Consider the following 25200-nt stretch of genomic DNA (forward strand, 5'->3'; position numbering starts at 1 on the left):
TCTACAGCTCATGGCTGAGTTAGAGCAGGTGCACAGACATTCCACTGAGTAATACTTGATAGGAAATGAAGCTTATGAGTTAACTATAACTCTCTCAGTTTTGACTGATTCATGCCAATGTAGTAATGCAATAATGCTGAGCAACAGCACAGTACATAGTAAGTGACACTCAGGGAGAAAAGTTGGGAAGGAAAGGAGCAGAATATTGAATATAGAGTTGAAAAATCTCTAAAATAAGCCAAATATACAGATACTTCATGTAACTAGGCATATGCCACTAAAAGTTATCTCTGACACCATCTTAAATGAAGAGGAATTAGTACATGTCTGTCTTCAAGGCACTAAAAACATGATGAATCTAAATAATTAAACAACTACAGAAAGTGAATTGCCCTCTAGAGTTGGCCCTTTCACAACATAGTTTATAGGCTCTGTGGACAAAAAGTAACATATTCATTACAGAATATAAGACACAATCCTGGGACAACTATGTCCTTTTCCTCCCCTATGAATATCTAATTCTGGAAAAAATAATTTTGCTGTCTTAGAGAAATGTTCAGTACTGTCGCTACTGTACAATCTGTGAAGCTTTACACAGTCAGGCATAATTGTGCATGAATAACAGAAATCTTGGAGATCATTAAAATGTATACTATAAAAGCAGCTACAAAAATTTTTTTCAAACCTTTACATTTTGAGAAATCACAACAAATTTATCTTCAATCTATTATTCATCTTTGCGGTGAATGCCATTTTTTAAATCACTTTTTGCAGTTAGGTCTCATGCAAAAAGCTGAAATATTTTATAGGATGGGAAGGTCATACTACTCCATTTTTAAAAACAGTTCTTCAGTTAGACTCAACAGGAATGCAACCACTGATGAACTTTTGCTTGTGAAATTAGGTCAGAAAAAAATGAAGAATCTAAAGGTGACACAAAATGGAGTCCTTCATAATAGAAACGAGAAGCTTCAGTCAGGACTTCCCTATCCTCCCCTCTCTTAATTCATGAAAAGTTAAATGCTGTATTGGGAAATACATTTTCTTCTCATTGTTAATTGAATATTGGCTTTGAAGTATTCACCTTGAATCTTGTACAATGTTTTGTACACTATGTAAAATAACACATTCACTATTATTTGAATAGCCAAGACTATGCATTTTCATTATCTCACAGTCTTTCTCATATTATATTTTAGTGACATAGTCATAAAAATAGTCTTACATGTAAGTTTCCTTTAATGCTGTAAATGTAAGATGTTTTCTTTATTGTTAGGAGTTCTCTCATGTCAGGTTTATGTGAAAACTGATTCCTGCACTGAAGATTTAGAGCTCATTTAAAGCTCTTGAGATAGAATAACGTGCAGGCGTCAGTCCTCCAAATTTCACTGAAGATTAACCTAATATGCAATATGGTGACCTAACAGTTCTTCATTTCAAAGAAATCTGAAAAGTAATCTCTGATATAGCCAGAGAGTGAGAATAACCCAGTGGGATTTCCACCTCTTCATTTCCTAATGAGTTTTTTGATAATGAGAGGTGACTTTGCCAGTCACTGTGGGCTCTATTATGGCTAATTTACTCCACTTCACTCTCCTTGTTAATTATTAGCACTAGCCTTTTTATCCTCATGAGACCATATTCCAGTTTTTCCCTTTTTACTTTTTTTTTCTAAATATATTTTTATGAAAGTGATAGTTTTCAGGAAAAGATTTTCACTTAGCGTAAAGCCAGAATTATTTATTTTACTTTAGAAAATTGTAAAAAATAAGCACAGGAAGCACTTTGTAATAGCTTTAATGGAGTTACAAGGTGAAAAGGCTGTTAATTAAAGAATAAGCACTGAGGTATGTTCTGCTTGGGAATCAATTCTTGGTAGAATGGTCACTTGCCATTTGCTAACATATCCACTGATTTGAAGGTGACTAATTTCCATGGTTGCTTTCCAGTAGTTCTGGGGGAAAAAAAAGTGTATAGTTTTCCAGATGGCTTTCACTCACCAGAAACTGTAATTTACTATATCTATTACCATTAGGGAATTGTTGAAATTGGTATACAGGTGTGATATTTCATACAACAGTTGTTTCATATCCTCCAGTTAAAGTTTTGCAATATTTATGATAATAGTTTTAACATGAAAGTTTTCATTAAATGTCTTTCTTAAGGCTATTTTAATAATTTAGTATTATTATCCACTTATACTTTTAAGGAAAGAAAAATCAGTAGCCTATCAGGAATCTCTTTGCATGTGAGGACAACCCTTGTTTGTTTCTAACACTTCTCTCAGGTTGGAACTAAACCTCAAAGGAACACAAATGACACAATAATGTAGTTAAAACTGGTATCACAAATCCTTCTTATAAGACTACTCTAAAATACCTACAGGGTTTTCAGCAACTAAATAATTGTTTTAAGTTCATGTAACATCACAACTAGGGATGTGCTTTCTAAACTGAAAATATAAGATGGTAGGAAAGACACCTGAATATAGGCTTCAGATTTTTCATCTGGATTTTAGATGATCAGACACCCACTTAAAGTGGTGTACAATCCACTGTATAGGAGTCTAACTCTTCTAGGGTCTGCACAAGATCGAACAATTCCTACACCCTTCTGAGCAGCCTTCTAAATTGAGCTTAAATGACAACATCATGGCTTTTTTAATAAGTTTCTGAAGATGCAGTTGATTCAACAAAGGATCCAAATGGAACATTTGTTGTGTGTATCTTAATCCATTCATGCTAAACCTACAATACCTTTATAGACATAACTAATCTGGAAGTAGTTTACATGGAGGCTTAGAAGGAAACTTTTTTTAAGACTACAACTTTTTTTAAGCAGTATAGATTAAACGCAAACTATCAATGCATCTTACACTACTTGGACATAATTGATTCAAAACCGTGTAATTTGTGAATACTAAATGGTTAAGGGATTGCCAGAACAAGGACTGAAATGCTGCAAGAATAGAGAAAAACTTCCAAGAAATGGTGCACCAGGATATGTATCATAAAAATAGACACTGTCACTTTTATTTTGACCATTATATTATTTAGAAACACATTTCTAAAGTGAGAGCACATGAAAAAATATAATACATAGAATATGTAAAAAAATGTAGAACTTACTGTCATTTCTGAGGGCATTATTCAGCAGCTGGAAAAGTGGGAAGCTGTCCCAGGAGTCCTGCGGTTGTGCCTCAAGTGCTGAATCCATATCAACAGAGTACAAAGACAAAAACTTCTCTGCATGCTCAGCCAACAATTCTGGCCACCAAGCAAATGCCTGCAAACATGACAAAATAGATGTACTAAACACGAGTCAAAGGAATGAAATGTGTTTTATCTTTGAAAAAATATATCTGAGTATGTCATGTCATGTCCTATCTCGTTTGGAGAGGAAGAATGGGCAAAGTGAAAAATGTGAAAATATTTTATAAAACCTTGCATCAAAAATGTAGGAAATCAAACAGGTTATGCTGCGAAAGGTGATATCATCAGAACAAAAATATAACACCAAAAAAACAGAAAAAGGAGTATAAATACCAGAGAGCAAATAATTTGCCAGAGAGCAAATAAAAGCATGAAGGCTTATCCTTGAAAGAATTATTGTATATGTTTCTTTTGTTTTCATTCAATTCTAAAGCTGGTAGTAATCAAATGAATTAATTTTTAAATAAATTTTTATGAATACTTTTGCATTCATTTAGTAATCAGAAGGGATGGTTTTAGTGTGAAATTTTACTCCCTGAAGTCTGAAAAATTTTTTAACAGCTACAGCATGCTTTTTAGTTCCTATTTTTGCCTTAAAGATGTTGACTTCTCTAAGAAAGGTATCCAGTTTTCTTTCTGCAAATGCTATAAGTACATCTTGAGAAGTTCACTAACGTTTATATTCATTTTCAGTAACTTAACATATTGGAATACACAGTTTTCTCTGGGAAAAAAATTATATTCTTAGATAATCTTAACTTTAAAGAAGAGAAGAAATCTGTGAAAAATAGTGTCAGTAAGTAAAGCCAGCTCCACAGCAAAGACATGTAACGATTGTACCTTTTCACTGTCACATAAACCTAGGCTTTTAAAGGTCACTATTGAAGCTGAGCATTGGGTCAGGGGGACCTGTACGATCCTGGAGTTAAGGATGAAGGTGAAGTGAGTTCATGATATAGGACGAATATCAAATACTGCTGAGAGTGTTTTGATCAGAGTTTACAAAAATGTCTGAGAGTGAGAAATGCCTACACACAGCAGATAGGAGAATGTCATTGCTTTCAAACTTACGTCACTCATTTTGAATATCTAATTTTGAATATTTTTGAGTTGCCACCATGGAACATATGTAGCTTGATCTACAAGTGCTGAGTCCCCACAACATCAAATAAAGTCACAGAAATTCTCACTTGCATTTCTGAAATGTAAGTCCTAGGTAACGTAGAATTATGTACTCAGGTCTGAAAGTCATAAAATAAAAGACAACTTCTGTAAAGTGATCTACAAGTACGCTTCTGCATCCTGGACTTTCTGATGACTGCCTGTAGTGCTTTCTGACATGGGGAAAATGGAGAAATGATGAATTGGCAAGATGAATTTTTAAAGAAATGCTAAGCATCCTCTGCTACTACTGAAAAGTAATTTGTGTGTTGCGGTGTCAGTATTGAAGGATGACGATTGGCACTATAGTGAGGACAGATGAGGCTTCAAAAACTTTGGCAGGAGTTTGAAATGGAGCCTTTTTCATCAAACTGGAAGAAGTTTCTTATTAATAAATCCTGTAAAAATGGGAGTTCATTAAAGCAATAGACCCTAGAAAATAACTGAATGCAAAAAAAAATGTGCATGGGCTTTGGCAGGTGACCCTTCCAGGCATGCAGAACTTCTTTCAGAAAACATTGCTAACTTTTCAAAGCAAAGCAACACCAAAACTAGAAAACGAGCACGCTTTCTCTCCATTTGCTTCACCTTTGCAAATGACACTTTGAACTCAGATAGAAATTTTTCTGATTCTCTCAAGAACTACCCATCATTACTTAGGCAGCAAGGAAGAAGAACAGAGAAAAAATGTTACAGCACAGTCGTTACGGATAATATGTAAACAGGCTAAAAGCAACTCGCGATTGGCGACACACATTCTAGGAGAACAAAATCATTGACTGGATTAAAACAAGAATGAAGTTCTTAGATTTTAGAAGACAGACAAATGTGGCTATACAACATCAGAAATCATCAAAACAGTTTATGCTACAGGTTCAAGACACAGTTCCATGATAAAAGCAGTGAAAAATAATGCTTAGTTCATCAGGAATCACATACCTCTCCTCCCTTTGGGAATCCCCGAAATTTGTAAATGTTATGAATTAGAAAAAAGAAAAAAAATCTAGTATTAAAAGTGTGATATACTATTTTAGAGATTCATCAAATCTACCATCACTGAACATTTCCTTAACATTATGATGTGAAGTCACCATACTTAAAATTCAGTTTTGAGTAGGGAATGTATAATTTTGTGATCTTTTTCACAGATATATTTTAATATTGACATTCCGTATGCTCTATAAATTTTAGCAAAATTGAACATTTATTACATGAATGAAGGGGGAAATAGTCTTAAAATGATCTTTATTCTTTACAAGCTATCTTAGATGAGATTGAAAACTTTTGCTGAATAGATTTTCCTGAAGACACATGCAATATATTTACTCTTCTGAAAAACACCACATCTCTGACTGCAAATAAGTAGCAAAGAAATGAATTTTTGAAGAGATGTTTAATCATGCAGGTGTGATTTGATCTTGGGGTTTTTTTGTATTCTTTTCCACAGAAGTCTATTATTCTTAAAGTAATGCAGGTCCTCAAAAGACAAAGACAACAATATATACATTTTATTAAGTAGTCATTATGGTGTAACACAGTGGCAATGGTAGTGTAGAACAGGACCTCCAGGGAATTAATTTCAAATCATCAAAACAGCTGTTTCTTCAGTATAAGATAAAACATCTATAACAAGTTCACACATGACAGATGTAAGCTAAAAACTAGATTCCACAGTGTGATATAAAGCCAGATGTTTTGAATGATCATATTTTATAACTATATCTTCTAAATCATGTTTATTCCTTTGCATATTTTAAAAAAATATTTTTTTGAGAACATTTTAAAAACAACTTCCTGAACCTTAGAAAACTGTATTTATTAATTAAATGTCTATAACATATAAAATTGTGTGTATCTGGCCAAGTTTATTTTTGTAATTCCTTGATATAAAAGGTGCCATAATTCCAAATATTGTGGTTTCTGCATCATGAAGTAAAAGACATGAGAGTAAGAAACATAAAATAGTTCTATTTTATTTCTTCTACCTTACAATGCCATTTTAAAAAGCACAAGTTTAAAAGCATACTTTTCCAATAAACAGAAGAGTAATGTGAATGCAATTACCATAACTATCATTATTTTTAGATCTATAATCTAGATCTGTACAGCATGATGAAAACAAGCATTCAGTTACATTTTCTTTCTATTTTGAATGAGAGGTGAAAAGTTGGAAGGAAAACTGTATAAGGCTACGAATATTTTCCAAACCATTTCACCACCTCCAGCACAAAGATGCTTTCTCTTTTTTATGCTCTTTAATTTTCATTTCTAAACCTACAGTTCATTCAAGCGAATTCAAGTAGAGTTTTATTTCACTTCACTTTTCATAAGCTTCAAGTCTCTTATTCCTCTGTAAATGTGAACTGCCTTAAACATATGTCAGAAAGTAAAACTAAAATGTTTCTTGACACACTTGCTTCACATCAGGGGAGAAAAAATCTAGGAACAAACCATCCTCTACAGCAAATGCAGCTACAGCCTCACCTCTGAATGATGCTCTTCATTTTGCTGCAATACTTCGATACAGAGTTCTGCAAGGTGAAGAACCTCTTCCAGTTTTCTAGCAGGTGTTGCTTGGTTCATGGTCTCTATATGAATATAAAATGCAAATTTAAATTGCTTTAGTTACAAATATGATTTACAGTAAGAGAAAATTATGTCAGAAACTAATAGGAATGGTGCAAAGTGACAATTCTCTGAACTATAAGCAATTTCAAAAGTTAAGGATAATCATTTAATACACATAAACAGAGTGTCCAGATCACAAGAAAGAGAAAATACTTAACTCACAAAAGCATCACTGATCACTGTAAACATTATCTATTTAATATGTGAGAAATAAGAAGTGCATCAGTGATGCTCAACTTCTGCAATAAGGAAGTCCTTTTTCTTTCTAAAGTCATATATACAAAGACAGCACACAGTAGAGACCTTTTTTGTTATTGTCAGTACCATCTCATTCTTACCAGATGACTCATTACTGTCATCAGCAAGATTCACGTGTTTTGCAGCACTCAAAAATTCCAAATGTTTCATCTAAATAAGATGTTCCATTTTAGGCATATTTTAAAAATAGGAAAAGTGCAAACCACAATAATTCATACAACTAATTTCTAATAACTAATTATTGAAATAACTAATTTTCTACTTGCTGTTCAGCAATGAATAAATCTGCATTCTTTTCAGTACCATAATGAAAAGTAGCATTATAAAATAAGGATAACATAATTGACACAAGCCTAATAAAAACTCCACATAAAAGAAGCATAAATGCAAAAGTCCCAAAAGACATGAGGGTTCTACACAGTAGACTTCAAAAAGAAAGGAAACATCAAAGGTAAAACAACTGTAACTAAAATTCTTACAAGGAAATTAAACACTGATTAGTTTTCAATTAAAAAAAATAATCATAGGACTAGATCTCAGAAAGAGTCATGGAAGATAAAGGAAGAGTCCAACTGAAATTTTTTACAATCACAGTTTTATCAGTAAAAGTAATTTGTCCAACTACATAATTTGCATTGTTATGAGTAACTTTAGCATTAGCTATCGAAGCTTGCTTACTTAACAATGCTTGTTTTGCTAAAAATAAACTATGGGATGGATGGAAATGATGTACAATATAATCATATATAAAGTATGGTCACATTAACCAGCTTTGCAGACAACTTATGAAGCTGACAATAAAATGTCAGTGAGGGTCTCAGGAATCCTATTTTCACGTTTTTTGTGCAAGTTCATGGATCATATGGATAGCAACTTACATAAATACACATCTTCATATATAGAAAATTCTGCTGAAATTTCTGTCCAACTTCGCATTCATCATGACATAAAACATTAGCAGATTAATTAAACAATTTACATAATCTCCCTGGTCTCAGTAAGAATATCAATCTGCATGTAATAAATGTTTTTAACAGTTAACATTTTTGGCAGGTCAAAGCAACTTTCCAGACATTTTAAAGGCAGGTGATCTTGTCCAGTTCTTCAGCACTAACACACTGATGCATAGTACAGTGATAAAATATACAGCTTTGATGCAATCTTTGAAGAAACATTGGATTAGAATGTCCAGCAAACATCTACTTCACAGTAAATTAAAACCCACATTGTTTTCATGAAAAAACAAAGCAGGCAAATTATTTATTGAAGCAACTAAGAAGAATTTTTTTGAATCTTATTAAAATAACCATACAACCAGACACATTGAAATAATATGTTTTCCAAAACCACTATCTAACTCAAGAAAGACTTATTGTAGAAACATGGGCCAAGCCCAAAATGTAGACCAGGACACAAAATTACATTCATAATGCCAAGATCACTGTTATCAACACTGTACTGTATTGAATTTGCAATTTTTATACTATAGAACAATTTTATGAATATAATAACAACTATATTGAATCAAGTGAGATTAGGAAGGATTGGTCTAGTCCCTATTATTTAGATTATAGTACACAGACTACTATTGGATTCAAACTAAACCCGTGGTTTCTACACTTATCCTGGACTGAAACTACTGTTTCCTCTAGTGGTCAATGTCCCCTCTGCCCCGAACACACAGTAAGTACTATTCATACATAAACACGCATAAACGACTAATTTTATTTCAAATTCACTCTGATTTTCATTACCTTACTACTAACCAAGTAAACAAAATAATTGCATTCGCAATGGCATTCATTCCTAATGAAACTAAATAAGCTGTAAACTATTCAAAAATTATATCCTAGAAGGGCTCCTCTAAATTATTAAGGAAGTAATTATAATAATTGTATTGAATCTCATGTTACATTTTTGCATTCTCCTTCCTCACTACGGAGAGCAGGAGAAAAAAGATTTACTAGTTAACTGTGAGATTATCCTGCACCACTCTGATGAGATCATGATGAAGAGAAACATTGTCTCAGGCAAGTACCAATTCAATTGAGCAGGGCACTAATGAAACTCAGTTCTGATCGTATGTGCTGAAGTGAAGAATTTTGATCAAAAATGGAAATGAATGGAGAGTCTGGTTTTTTTGGTGTGTTTGTCTGAAAGGCATCATAAGCCTAATAAAATGAAGGATGAAAGACAGGATCAGAAGTGTTCCCACACAGGCAATATGGGAATACAGTGTTCCCTAAATGGGAACACTTAGGAAGGAGAAGACCTGCTTATGATCAGGCATGGCGCTGCCATAAGAATAAATCAGTCGTGATAAATTATTTAAAATAGAAACTGTAATTTTCAGTCATTAAGGGACTAATGTTCAGGATTAGTTTCTTCAACAGAATTAGCATGTTTAGGAGGAAAGAGGGTAAGAAAATTGTAAATATTCCTTTGAGGTGAGTATGGCGAGTTTCTGAATGATGTTTCATGGAGGAATGACTAAAAATGTGGGAAACATTTGAATTCCAGTTTCACTTTTCATAAAACTCACCATGCTATTTACTATTTACTAGCTTACTCTGAAACAATTTATTGCTTGCTAAAAACAAACAAATTACTCTTGATGTTTCATACAGCTTTTCACAATATTTTAAAAATCATGATTTTCCTATGAGATTTGTTCATAAGAAAAGATGGCAGAGAATTGCACTCACTCTCCATCCTCGGACAAATCTCTCTAATTTTGTTGTCATTTACTTATTCACAGAATAAATCAGTTCAGACAATTTCTTCTGGATGCTATGTACTTCCCTACATTTCACTTAAGCTTCATCTGAAACTTCCTTTTCCATTTCTAAGTTACCACATCAGCTAGTCATTTTTCTCTGTAACTAAAGAGTTTTCACTTTCAAATTCTAGGCAGTATGTTTTATGGATAACCACCATTTACATGGGTATATAAACAAGGGGTTATGAAGTAATTTGAAACATAAAAAATGAAATACTTTTTTTTTTTTTTTTTTTACTAAGCAAGTAATATATACGAAATATGAGTAGCAATAAATTCTTATCTGGAAGTTTTAGAACCTCCAAAATACCTGAACAAAATACTGTGCTTGGCTTTGTAAGCATAAAAGAATTATAGGAATAGAAATCAGTGCTGTCAGTTTTCATTATATTCATGATGTCTTTCTTCCCACAATTACTAAGGGTTGTTAAGATGTGTTTACACTGCTCAAACTAACAAGTTGCAGTGGGAGTCGAGACAGTAAATATCCTGCTTGACATCTTTCAGAAAATAAACAGAAAAAGCCATCAATCATCTGTTTTCATCTTTGGTTTCTGCTGAAACGAAAAAGCAAACCAGGCTTTGCAAATAATGATGCTTTCTCAAGTATGCATTACCAGTGAACCACACAGGTACCGAGAAAATATTGTCAAATGAGCTAAGTTAACTGACTAAACCACTGCTGAAATGAAAAAGTGACTGCTTCATGGACTGATTGAGCCTAGGGCCACAAGGGACTGTCAGACCATCCAGTCTCACCTGCTGTGTCATACAGGTCTGGGAACTTCTCACCAGTCCTCCTTTCCTGAGACAATCAGGATGTCTAAAACCTAATAACACTGTCTCTAAAACCTAACTTAAGCTTGCTTTCCAGAAGAGAGTTTATCTTTGAAGACAAATGCACAATTCACCTCTTTCATTTTCTCCCCAGCATGTAAGCTGTTAAACATGTGTGATTAATTTCTCATTGACATTTGCTGAGCACAGGAATCTGCTGATTAAAGAGGCAATTTTCCTTGGTTATGAATACAGTGCAGCTATGACATTCCTGTCTATGGCCTGCCAGTCTCCCCCCACTGACACAGTATACATCTCTTACTGGTTTTCCCTGCCTAGTATTTCATCCTTCCTCCTTTTCTTCAAACAAGCATATCCAGAACAAGACACTCAGGAGAGTCAACCTGTCTCAAAGCCAGAGACCAATGGCAGGGGTATTGGAAAAAATGCAAGTATGCTAAGAGACCCCCAAGTTCACAGTCTCATTGGGCTTACAGAAACCTTCACATTCACATTCAGAGAGGTGGATGTGGTTGGAGACTTCTGGGGTGATGCTGCAGTTTAGAATGAGGTCCAGCTCATTTTATGTGAAAGTGCAACAGAATATCCAGTTTGCATTTTGATCCTTCGTGTAAGACAACTGGCATTTGTTTTAATTTTCATCAGCACTGTTGCTCTGGTTGCTGGCAGCACTCAGGAGTTGTGCTACTGAACATTAAAGCTACCAGCATTAAATAAAGCCTGGAGAAAGTGCAAGATGTCTAATAATGGAGGTGTCTGAAGATCAACTAATTTGTTTCTATGCATGTGCCAGAATCAGATGCAGGGAAGAGCAGATAATGCAATGACTGTCTGCAGTCAAACTCTTTCCAGGATACACTGCATGGTTTAAGCAAGTTTTGGAGTTCCTGAAAGAATTTGTTTGTATAGATATTCTGTAGGAGGACATAAATCTTGCCAAGGAATCTGACTGGCCCACTCCAAATAGGAACCTGAGAGTGTGCTCATACTGATGCAGAGAGGATGACAGGGACACCCCATAGTAAAGCAGAAATAATATCATTTGATAATACAGATGCATCATAATTTGGGCTTTACAGATCCAACTCTGTTCGAGTAGGGTCCATTACTTTGATCTTTTTCACATGTGAAAATTGCAAGATTGCTTCTAGACTTGTATCAAAAGCAGTACAAATATCAATAAACTGGAGCTAATATATTACTAAACCTTAACTGACTCTGAAGAGTTAATCCACAACTAGGATAATCCACCCACAGATAATTTAGATTTGACTGTACTGGATTTTCTTGAAACTTCTCACAGAATTAATTCTGCATGAAAAAGTACAGAGGGACATCTGGGAGGACATTCTATATTTTTCTGATTAAAAAATAAAAATCTATCCCTAGATGAATAGTAGAATTTAACTTAATTATGAAGTTGAAACCAGTCTGTCCACAACTGCTTTCTAAAAATTCAATAGCATTTTAAATTCTATAGAAAAAAATTAGAATCAATTATCATTATCAGCTATGTACAGAGAGATTATGAGATTCGTAGAAAGTTAAGAGTTTACATCTCCTAGCCCACAACCTATCATTTTATAAAGTGGGTCACACTACAATATTTTCAGGTTTTAAAAATTTATCATAGTATTCACTTGCATTACCTTTATGGGGCAATCACAGGTTTTGGGTTTTTTTCTCTGTGTTTGGTTTTTTTGTATTTTTTTTTCAAGAAGGGGAATCGGTTCATGGAAAAGCACTGGAACAACAAATTCGAAAAGGTATAAACAGCTGAAAAAAGGCAGAGATTAAAAGAAATCTCCTTTTTTATTGCTGTTCAGAGCATTTTTTGATTCTTTGTATTCTGGTTCTGACAGCACAGACACGTGCAGTTGGTATTTTCTTTCTTTCCCTCACTTCTAATTTCTCTTTAAAGGGGGAAAGAACTGGTGTTCTCAGTAGTTTCTGATCCAGTGGAATAAAAGTCAGACATAAGAAACATGGCAAACTGCAAGGCTCCATGAATGAAGGAAGAGATCTGAATAACTCATATACTAGATGGAGAGAAAACTGGTACTTGAAAGTGCAGACTTAGTAATAAGTATTTTTAAAAAACAGAATAATCTTAAGAGTCTAAATTTTAGAGACCTACTGAAAAATGACAACAACAAATCTAATGCTGGCAGGTAGGGAGAAGGAAAAAGAGATACAATTATTAACTGAAACAAATTTTAAAAAAAATTACTAATCGAGGGCGTAAAATAAACAGAAAACAGAATGAAATGTAACAGATTTGCAAAGTTAGGTTGAACTAGACTTGTGCAGTAGCTTTTCTTGATAGGATATTTTCTTATAAAAGAAATTCAGTAGATCTCATCTATTCTGACTATTAAAGTATTTGACACTGTGCCTCATGGGAAAAGTATCAGTTAAGCTGAAAACAATGAGGATTAAAAAAGAAACTATGTGTCAGATAAAGAAGATGCTTCAATTGAGAGGCAACAGGTCATGTTGAGAAAGAGCAAAGAAAAGTTTCTTGAGGGATTCCTTGAAGATTAATCTGGGCTTTCTTAATATTTTCACCAATGACTTTAGAATAAATATTAGGAGTGCACTTATAATGTTGTAAAACACTGGTAATAGATAGCAGGGTCAAAATGCAGTAACAAGAATTGGATAATTCCAAAGAATGGGAGAGAGAAACATTAAAATACGTTAAAGAATTAAAGAAAAACATATTAAACTACTTGAAGAAGGAGAGCAATACATTTTGACACATGAACAGCAAAAACATTTGCTACAAACTGGGAATATGTCAGCTGGAAACGATCAGGACTCTGAAGACTGGGTTGAATTAACTTTTCACAGAACAGCTGTGTGCCACAAGCACGATACAGACATCAGAAGACAAGTGTTCCTTGAATATATTAGATGAAGCATTTCTGGTATAACAGTACTGCCAGTACCGTGCAAGGCATATCATAGGGATGACTTTGCACAGTTCAAGAAGTCCAATGTTCAAGAAGGTGAAATTCAAACTTTAAAAAGAAAGACTCCTAAAATGATAAAAATGAAGAACTGGAGGCTAAAAATCTGAGACAAGGTGATGAAAGCCTAGGTTGTATGAGTATGAAACTCTTGTCTAAAAATGCACCACAGGGCATGCAGGAACTGGAGACGATGAAATGCTAATGAAGGATGGAACTATCCCTTCCTCATTTGGGACACAGGACAAGGCTAGCATGCTAAAAATTGGGAACTAATTTTAATGTAAGGTGATTGATACACGTATAGATCAAACTGGACTCGGAAGGATGCTCACGTGGCTGAAGTAGGGGTTGGAAAAGGGGAAGCACAGTGGCAAAGACAGACTCAGCCCTACTGTTAAAAGAGGATGTAGGTATGTTTACAAGAGTATCACGATGTGAACCTAACACTCCAGTTCTTTTACAGACTTCTGCTCCAAAACTGAAATCAGGGATGTTTGCCCATATCCCTTCTTTCCATTTAGTTGCACAACAAACAGGGACCAAGAAGATGGTATGCCACTGTGCAACTCATTCACTTTTGTTTGCTCAGTGAAATGAACATGCATGGAGAGCTTTAATCAAGTCCTCTCCAGGTACAATGACTCTCCACTTGCCTTCTCAGCTTCAATAATGTTTGTAGTGTTCTTCTTTTTAAGTCAGACAGATCCTTCTGAGCCTTGAGGGAATTTACATCCTTTAGAAACTTACATGTAATGAGTATGTTAATGATCGATGTCTTTCAAAAAACGGCAAACTGTTGAGTTGCTCCTGACCTTCTCTTGTATGGAGTTAATAGTTATTCAGCCTTTGGCAGTCTGTCTGACAGAAACAAATATTGGGATGACAACTGTGATTTGTCTTTGAGCAATTGCACACTACACAGTAACTATCTGCCCTGATTTTATGGAATTTATTCCCATCCCTTTCAGTCAAACTGTTTGGCAGAAGGAGCGCAGTATAGTGAGTTACTACAGTATTTTAAAAATACCTAATAAGTCAAATCTTTACAATCTGTCTATTGCCTCAGAAATTAATCGGTGGACAATGACAGTTCACTTTACAGCCATTTACCACTTTAATCCCTAACCCAGTCCTTTTGTATCTGTACAGCAAGGTAATGTCCCTGTGCTCAAAAATGTATTTATGTGTAAGTTTCATTCACTTCTCAGACAATAACAGAAGCAATAGCAGAGTTAATTACTCCTCAGCTATTCAGATTTAAAATAAATTTTAATGGGGAAAAACATTCATTTCTGAGAAGGAATAAACAATGTATTTTAATACTCTCTGTGTGTTAATATAAGTAAAAAATAAGAAATCTGTATAAGGAAGGCCATCTTTTTTGAAGGAGAGAGAAAATAAGTGAGGGAGGCATGCAAATTTCTGTAGGCTCTTCATTGGAAGTATACAAAATGCATATAAAGAATGCTATTTGTCTCTGGCCTCAGAATGTAGCAGGTCCAGTTATGTTCAAGATTATCTATAGGAAGAATTAATGAAAGTTAAATGCTGAATAAAACAGGAAAACATGCCATACACAAAATGATCTAAAAAGTACTTTCAGGTAGTAAAGTCTCAAAGGTGGTATATGCTGAAATGAAAATGGGTTATACTTAAACAGAGATCTTCCCATCCTGATGATGTGATTCATATCCTTGACAAATTATAAACCCTTCCTGCAAACTACAAGGGCATCATATGAGAGTTCTTAGATACAGTTCAAAATTATAATAGTAGGTTTGCTGGTATTCTCCTCATAATGGCAATTATACTGACTGAGCAGATTAACTACTCCATGAGAATTTCAGCTGTATGTGTAATAAGGAATGACATGATGAACCCTGTCATTGCAAATGTAATTTTTGTTGAAAAAATCTGTTCCATATTCATAACAGTACAACGACAGGGGAGTGCTAAATAAAACGTCATCCTGACTGTAAACAAATATTGTTGATGGAAGTACTGCTTATACCACCATGTCTGCCATTAAGAACATAACCACCGTCTTCGGGAAAACATTCAGAGTCTTGTTCAATTGAGACTGAAAATGAGAGCACTTGGAGAATAGACCTAGGAACCTGGCAACCACACTGCTGAGAAAGGATTCTCTCAACAAAAAGAATTTGCATGTTCACCTCTGTATTACCTAACAAGGACACTCCTGCAATTCTTTATATAGTAGCTAGTGCACAAGCCAAAGGGTAAATAATAGTTATCAAGAAATAGTTCTTCCTCATTTTTCACGAAAATGCAACATTTGGTATTAGGGCTAAGCATATTGCACATCAAGTTCATTATGAAATCTGTAGGAGTCCAGTTAGTGACACCAACAAGAGCAGGATTTGGCCCCATTAGCCAGGCTAAAATGTAATTTTATTGGGATTCCCTTCAGTGGCTTTATCTTTTGCATCAGAGAAATGGGTTCAATGGTACACAAATTTCTGGTGAACACAGTCTATTTACTCCTTTCTATAATTTTTTTCTCGGTTTCTGATGAATTTTTAGTCAGAACTCATATTTAATTAAGAAACTAAATTATAGACACAGCCTAAAAACCTCCAGCTTCACCTAACTTACATAGTGAATTTCTGTTTACTCAATATATGTGATAGCCTCTCATCCATTCTCTAATCTAGTTATTTGCCAGGTCACTTAAGGGACAGCTTTGCTATCCTATCTTAAGAACATGGCAATGGTTTCTTTCAAAGCATGCATAAACCTAATGTAAAATGACTGAAATCAGGTGTAGTCTTTTTTTTTTTTTTCTGTGCCTGTAACTATGTCATCTGTGCTTAATGGTCTAGGTTTCTGACATAAAGAGCCTGAGAAAGAATAATAAGGGTGTGTCACAAGGAAGATTTGCACTGGAGGTGATACACATATAAAATTGTAGAGATGAGGTTTTAGAGTGCAAAGGTCAAAGGACACACTCTCTAAAATTACTTTTCTCATTTCACAAATTAATTTCAACAAATTAATTTCTGAACTTCCAATTTTAAGAGATATTTTCTTTAATACCTACAGGTGTAAAAATAGCAACTGGAATTATTTGTTCTATCTAGCTTTAGGTATCTTACCTAGAAGGGAAACTGTCTTAGGGTATATTTGTATTTGATGGTGTGAGATAGGTCCTTTCACAGAGAAATTGTTGAAGGATCCTCCGAACACTCTGAATTGTCTGCTTAAGGAACCTCTCCCTGTTGATCAGAGGGGGTCAGTAGATTCCCTGAGCAATCCTATCAACTCATCCTAACAGACTGTAGTAAAAATAGCCATACCACCCGTGCATTGTCAGCTCTCTTTTTCTAAGAATTCCAAATAGATCTCTTCTCTTTACAGGGCATTTAAAGCTTTCAAACAAAAATCAGTGGAAGTTTTGGAAATCAGTGGAATCTTTGGAATCTTTAGTTATGAACATAGACTTCAAAAGAAGTAGTTTTCTTAATCTGCTACTATTTTTCAAGCTCCTCATTGCCAAGGAGCTCCTCTTTGAACTACATCCATGCAATCTTTATAGTCATCACACCAGTCTATCTTTCCAGATGGAAAATTATTTCATCCTGAGAGTACTACCAGGTCAATGCCCCTTCCCATAACAGTGGTTGATATTATTTGTGAAACCCCACAAAGCATCATGATCAATCTTTCTTCGGGTATGTGCATATGTCAGGTGAGAAAAAGCAGTATGCACATCTATTTCATAGTGTATATAGGCACAATTCCTCATATTTTTATGCAGCCAGTACCACTTAGTCACAAATACTACTTCAGCTGTGCTCTTTGTATGATGACTTTTAAGTATCGAGATAGAAGTACTAGAAAAACCTTTTTTTTACTACTGAAGAATATACACCATATTAGCTTCTATAAAATCAGGAACACAAAGAACTAACCATCCTCGCAAGATTCATCTGTAACTAGAAAAATACACATATCACTGAACAAAGCCATATCAGAGAAATGCAAAAACAGTTTTACAAAATTAGTTCTCCCAGCAAGACAAGACCTTCATCAATAAATCCAGCAGTCCCCTTATGAAACAGATACAATTGTTGCTGATTACTATGAAATTACATTTCTTTAAATACACAAAGTGATTTTGAATTTAACAGACAAACTTTCTGCCATCATTTAGTTATATCTCTTTCACAGAAACTACAATTGCATCATATTCCAAACCAGAAAATTAGCTTAATTGCTGATAAATATGTACAGCATAGTTAAGTATCAGTGTAAATGAAGAATTCATGGATTATACTACAACAAAATTAATTTTAATGTTCACAAATATTCTGGTCAGTATCTTGGTATTGTAGAAATTAACAAAAATAATAAATAATGAAACAACAGACACAACACACTACATCTGTAATACATGCAGACATGCACACAAATAGTAATCACCTGAGTCCTTTTCTGCTGTTGCTAAATAGAAAAAAAAAAAAGAGAAGAAAAACATCATTACAGAAATTAAACTAATTTAATTTAATTAGGGAAGAAAAAATATCACATAAGGAGGTAAAAATCTTCTTAAAATCTTGAGTACATCACACAAGGGAGGAGTTTTGTCAGGTGAAGAAGAAATGGTGTATGTTTTTAAGTAGTATATGTGTATTTACTAGTCCTATATAGTCCTTATTTCAGGCTCACACACTGAGCTTGCATCCATATTGTGTCTCGGAATTTAGAAACATAAATAATAGTAAAAGAATACAAGAAAATATTAGAGAATATTAGTTTTACTAGAACCTTATTTTCATCTGCTTTTTAGGTACTTACTATTGGTCTATAGCTGATATTATCATGTAACAGTTACATTTTGACTGACTGATATTACGTTGTTCATCGAAGAAATATTCAAAGGAGAAAAATCTCCAAAATGTATGACAGCCACATTTTGAGAAATTCGGGAATATTATAAAGACAAGGACTATATGCTTTCTGTATGCAATTTGGAGTAAGTATTAAATACATACACTAACATAAATTACTTTCAAGAGAAGAATGTAACTTTAGTGCACAGATACAATAATGCTTCTATAAACCCAAAGAAGCAGAATGGAATCTATTGCTGAAAGCTATTACATTTATATGGATAAAAATGTAGAATGCTTGTAATGGCCAGAGTACAGAAAGGGACTGACACAGGTCTCATCGCTACTGAAAACCAGTGCATTAAATTTTCTGATGTTATGATGCTGGAGCCCTTCGCTTTCAAATAGCATTCCACTTTATTCTCAGAAAAGAACTTAACTTATTTCTCGTTATATATGCAATGATCTATTGTGCTTTGAGTTTACAATTACATGAATGTAAAACTACTTAAAAAAACCTAGTTGTGTTCTAATCAAAAGGCAATAAATCCAAACAGAAATTTGCAAGTCAAAATATGGGAAACAGTTTTGTGTGCTGTTACATCTTACTGCAGTGTTAACAGTGTGCATACTTTAAAGTCCAAACTTTGCTACTTTCAGTGGAAGTCCCACAGTTTAAAATCTTAGGAAAAGATGAATTTACATCACCGCAAAAAACTTTTCCAAATCATTTTATTGTCAGTGAGTTTATATATCTTTTGCAAGCTTCTGCCATATTGAAAAAAATATTTCTATTTTTATACCCATTTTTTCAACAGGTTTGCAACACGACTTAAATACTGAACATTAAAAATTCCCTTTGTGAATACAGAAAGATAAAAAATAATGAAAACACTTATTTTTTTCTTTTCATTTTCCAGAATAGATTTATTATTCATCCTTTTTTCTTTAACATAACATGATATCATAATTAATTATGATAAACTGGTTACTAAGATGGTTTCATGTTGTTACTTCCATGATATAATACTGGTTGCCATAGTGATGAGATGGGTCTTTTGTTAATCCCTTGTGAGATTGGTTAACTCATATTTTTCAGAGAATTTGAGCAGAAATGAAAAAAATCTTGGCTTTACAATATTGCTAAACAGATGAAGCTTCTTCATTTTGCTGCTATGCTAACATTATTTCTTCTACTGTATTGCTAGAAATATATGCTATTAAAAATGCATAAAAATTAGCATTTTTTAAAAACAGAATTCATCTTTCAATAATTCCCTATAATTAACTTTATCTCCAAAAAGCAGTTATATAGATGTGCATACAGTTTTCTACTGCTGACTATATCTGTACAGGCATATCTCAGGCTTTTTTTGCTTTATGTAGAATAAGAGACGTGTCTTGACAAGACTATTATGATTTCCTTTTTGTTCTACATAAGGATTACAAATAGTAAAATGAAACTGTGTATCCTTGTCATTTTTTTTGTAGAATTTTACTTAATTTCATTATTTACTTTCTAGAACATACCTAAATTCCAGAAAAACTTCTGATTACCTTCAAACCTAATATTTTGTCCCATTAATTAATTTAGACAGTCAGGATGTAATTAAGGTTTTAATAATAAGATTATTATTATACATCTGACAACACAGAAGCAAAAATAAATAACATTTATCTATCTGTGTGCCTTATAAATACTTTAGAAAAGTATCTATACCCAGAGTTTTCAAATTTCATAGTAGTGACACGGCTAAGGAAAGAATTTTCTGTCTGTAGTTTAATTACTAGAAATAGTTAGAGAAATAAAAAAATAACCCATAAACAACTTCTTAGATTTATGAAAAACTCAAAAGTAAGAACAAAGGGCAACTTAAATTAGGAAGTTCTAGTCTTTCATTCAAACAGGGTCCCAGGAGGCATATTAAGGCAATGAATAGGAAAAAGCCCCACAGTTCACCAGCTGAGATTTTAATGAGACATTTCCCCTTGCTGTGGAAGGGGTTTATTCTAGAAAGGGAAAAGGTTGCTCTTAGAATATGTAGTTAATAGGCATTGTTGGCTTTTACAGCCATTTTGGCAGTAGATTGCTGTACTAACCTTCTATTTTGGCATATTCTGTAAGTCGAGTGTAATTGATCAAGGCAGCCTTCTCCAGACATTTTTTAACCACTTTCTTCACCTCTTCTGCTGGTATGGGCGTGGCAATATCTTTCATTAAAACCTATGTCAGAGACAATTATACCACTTGATTACAATCATTACCCAAACCCCACAGGAAAATGATAAGAATATCCTAAAGTTACTACAGATCTGATAATGATTAAAGGCAGAAATCAAAAAGGAACTATTTCAGCTGGTGGAACCAGATATTCATCTTTGAAGGTTTCTGTTCAGCCCTGGTTTGACTGCCTACTGTCTGGCATCTTGCAGCCTGCCAGTCAGTTTTAGTTTGGGTGATGTCAAGACCAGTATAAGAGCAGCATTCTGTGGATGGGCTGGATCATGGTTACCACCAAAGATGTGGTTGTGGAAATTTGCTTTGTTCTCACCTATGGAAAAGCTTCCACCATTGCACAACCATGGACTCTTCAACAGGGTAAAGTTATTCAAATTCAACATGTCCTTGCTGTGAAAAAAATGTCATCTGTAGCAAGCAGGGAAAACATTGAACTTCTGGTGGAATATTTTATTTCTGACAAGTAGAAGAACACACCATATAAAGGTTTTCAAAACCTGCGAGTTGTTCTTACCTCACCTGTTGCAAGTGAGGTAAACTGAGAACCTATACCTCTTTATATGAATGCAACCTTATATACTCTGGAGTGTTATATAAAAAAAGGAATACTGTTAAAAATTCACTTGCATTTTTCCTTTAATTCTATAATCCATTAAATTTCAACAGGTAGGTGTAAAAAAACCTCAATATGTTTTTATCCCATTTTAAGGTAAATAATAAAATTTCAGATAACTCACAACCTTTAAAAAATGCTTCTCTGGTGGATTCCCAGACAAGCTACATCCTCATACAATATGTCTAAAAATTGTTGTTATATGAGGGGAGCAAGAGATATGGTCTGGGGAAGGACATGGTAGAAAAGGTTCAGCAACAGAGAAGCTATTAGGAAGACATTGCAGCAAAGAAGACAGAAATACCATACTTGCACACACATATGGCTTATCTGTCTTAACTTGCTTTCTTTTAATTAATAAATTCTGGGTTATCAACAAATGAATATACACTATACAAAACCTTTTATTCTGAATCTGAATTTTTTTCAAAATTTTCAAAGACAGGTAAAATAAAGTGGTTCTTACCCATTGTGCATCCACAAATATAGGCATATACATTTATTCTCAGTCAAGACTGACAGCAGTGTTGCTTGAGCACCAGCTATAGTGCCATTGCCATTTGTAACAGCAGGAATGGTGAGAGGAAATGGATGTTTCATATAGCACAAAGGAATCTACACAGGACTACAATCACTGAGATTGTAAGTGAAATAAAACATACATACTCAGAATCTTCATGTGTTTTTCAAACATGGCAGAGGTTTCCTAAGACGGAATCTCTATCCATAGAGTGTTCTGCAGTGCAGAATAACTAATATTTTCTAGGACCAAACCTCTCAGATTTTGGCAAAGCAACACAGCTTGGGATCTAAGCTTCTTTTGAATTCATATCTTCATCAGACACCTGCTGATACAATTCCTCTGGAATCTCTGCTGGAATTTAAAGTCCTCTTTCCTCAGAGATGACTGAGATGCTTTTATCATTATGAGGTATTCCCCTTTCCAGTCAATACAAGAGGATTTTCTGGGCAGGAGTTTACATTTATAGCCGCCCATATCAGATTTGCTGCATATAGCTTTTGCTTCTTAAATTGACTCGGTTTATGCATTTATGGAATATTATTTGAATTATATAGAAGCTTTTTAATGTTACATACAAATACAGACAACATCAGCAGCATAGAAGGCATTGAAAGCAGGAAAAGAGGGCTGTAGAGTAGACTTGTACTACTTTAGAGGTAATGCTGTGTAAGCATTAAATTAAATAGAAATAGTGTCTGTACAGTGGCTTGAAGTGAAAGTCTAGTAAATAAGCCTTGCAGAAAAAAGCTGTTTGCCTCTGTGGAAGACATTGAGAAAGAAAAAAATGAACCTTTCAGAGAGCAGTTAAAACCAGTAGTAAAATATCTGAGAAGACATGAGTCTGCTTTCAACAGTCTGAAGGCAAAAGAAAAGTGCAGGCTCAGCAGTCATGCAGAATTTAAAATATGTTCTCAAACTTACCCTTTCAAGTAATGAAAGTGTGGCTTTTAAAGCTCCTTCAGGACGTCCAAAAGGGAAACAATATCTTAAAAAGTAAAAATATATTAAAAAAAATTGGAATTATAAAACCCGTGTTACAAAGTTATTTTGAGATGTAACTGTACAAAACTTGCATTAAATTATGTTAACAGACGGCTCCCATACACCAAATACTAATAAAAGTAGAAAGGTTCTTCAGTAGTCTACCATGGAGTACATACATTGTACAGCAGTATCAGCCCATCAGCATCTCAGGCCTTAATACAGAAAAAAACCTCCAAAAGGCAAAGAGCATTACTTCCAATTTCTCAATTAGGAAGGATATTTAAAGGTCTCTGATGAGCTTAATTGTCACCTTCCTGGAAAGAGGTACTATTTCTTATGTAGCCATGACTGCTACTGCAGCTATGAAGTATCATTATGTATATTATACTTTGTTTCAATATTGGATCAAGACAAGAATAAAATGCCAGATATTTTAGTTTCTAGAGATATAGGAGAGTATAAATGCTGGCAGATATTCCATATTTTTTCCTATTATATTAAAATACTTTGGAAAAGCACTTTATGTTATCTTAAATTTTATCTGCTACAACTTAAACCATGCCCACTTCTAAAATTCTGTAAATTAAAAAGTGATTGTATTCATAGCTTTGTTTTTTATTTTTGTTTACTGAATGATCCAATATAGCAGCTCAATGAGAGTACAATGCTCAGGCAACTGCAACCTCTCTTAATCCTATCTATAAAATCTTGCTGGGATATCCCCAATTGAAAAAAGGATTTTTTACTTTGCTGAGATTATTTTTGTCTTAATATTACTCAGTGAGAATGGTAGCCTCCTATTCTAATGTTTTTCACTAGTCAAATCTTTTCTAATGATAAAAGGATTCAGACCAGTAAATTTTAGATCTACATTTTGGTCAGCCAAAATAAAGCCTTGTAAATGAGGTCAAAACAGGATTTCCTGCAGGGAGAATTCCAGTATTTGTTTTTATCTCTGGAAAGACTCGAGAGAGAAAATTCACACAAGAGAGGTTAAAGTCCAAGACACTCATGACAGCTTTCTCAGAAATATTGTGTCTTCCACATTTGATGCCTGAGAGTCAGGCAGAGAACTGAAATCTCAGTGGGTAGGTAAGGTGACAGAGAGGAAAGGTGTAAGAACCTTAAGAACTGGGAAATAGTTCAGATGACAGCCACCAGCATGGGGTGGGCTGACTGCATCTTAGTCATAATGAAGCCAGGCTGAGATAAACAAAAATGAAAATTAAAAAGGCCATAGGGGAGTATTAAAACTCCCCTACGTGTGGGTCAGTTGGCAGGCATGGAAGAACGTCTTTTTCTGATGGGTGTTACCTAGTGACTTAGGTGGACATAGCAAATGTTCAGTGCACCTCTGAAAAGGCAAGAAGAGATGCACACTCTGCAGTTAAACTGTCCATGACAGCTGACCAGTTCATGAAATGCTAAGCAATGGAGAGGGGGTAAAGCTTAGAAAAATTCTGACATATTACAGGAAAAAAAAAAGCGTGCTGATGATTCTTGAAAGTCTGTGCCACTGATACACTAATTAGGATGATCAGTGTGATTAGGAAATGTCAAGTGAGATGACAGGAGCTCCAAATTCAACATTTTGACTCTAGAAATATGCCCTTGACTGATATCTTGTTAGGACAAGATATAATGACAATATTTTGGGACACAGAATTGAATTGCTTCCTTGGACAGCTAATTTAAGATTCACAAGAAAAGATACTATTACAGATTTCATCTCAAATGCAAAGAGAACATAGTTTGAGAGATGCACAAGAGAAGAGGTGCTCTGTACTCATGATGGTAATACAATACAATTTATTGGAGTAGCAAAAGAGAACAGGCCAAGAAAATTCAGTACGTGTACATTTAGTACATGTATATACAATTTCAAGAATAGGAACTATAAAAAAATGAAAAACTTGAAAAATGAAAGCAAAAACCATAGAGGTGCAATCAAAAAAGCAAGAAACCTACAAGCAGCCTGTGGGAAAATTCAAAAAAGTAGGAGCTCAAGTCAAATGCATACCACAATTAAGAAATCAAAGTGCTAAAAATAAACCAACCAACCAACACCCCCCATCTGTGAATCCATGAGGATGATAAAGAGGTTACTGTAGAGAATCTGGCATTTAAAACCTGTAAAACCTATCTGAACGTGGAGGACATGAAAGTCTCTGAAATAT

The 25200-nt window shown here is 34.2% G+C and overlaps 1 protein-coding gene across 4 annotated transcripts in view; it reads right to left on the reverse strand.

Annotated features, from left to right (window-relative positions):
• The window catches only part of CADPS2 (calcium dependent secretion activator 2), a 287348-nt gene that overhangs the window by 53959 nt on the left and 208189 nt on the right, over nt 1–25200 (reverse strand). For 2 of the 4 annotated variants that reach the window (XM_051795417.1, XM_051795414.1), the window contains exons 15-19: nt 22961–23024; nt 20765–20888; nt 18255–18275; nt 6858–6961; nt 3129–3285 (exon numbers count right to left, since the gene is read on the reverse strand). In XM_051795417.1, coding sequence (XP_051651377.1) covers nt 3129–3285; nt 6858–6961; nt 18255–18275; nt 20765–20888; nt 22961–23024 — 470 coding nt within the window. The remainder of the gene's footprint in view (nt 1–3128; nt 3286–6857; nt 6962–18254; nt 18276–20764; nt 20889–22960; nt 23025–25200) is intronic. The other 2 variants (XM_051795418.1, XM_051795416.1) reach the window with 1 other exon arrangement.

The sequence above is a fragment of the Manacus candei genome, unplaced genomic scaffold (genome assembly GCF_025592945.1).
Source record: "Manacus candei isolate 608988 ecotype Guabito, Panama unplaced genomic scaffold, ASM2559294v1 h1tg000043l, whole genome shotgun sequence".
Lineage (NCBI taxonomy): Eukaryota > Metazoa > Chordata > Aves > Passeriformes > Pipridae > Manacus > Manacus candei.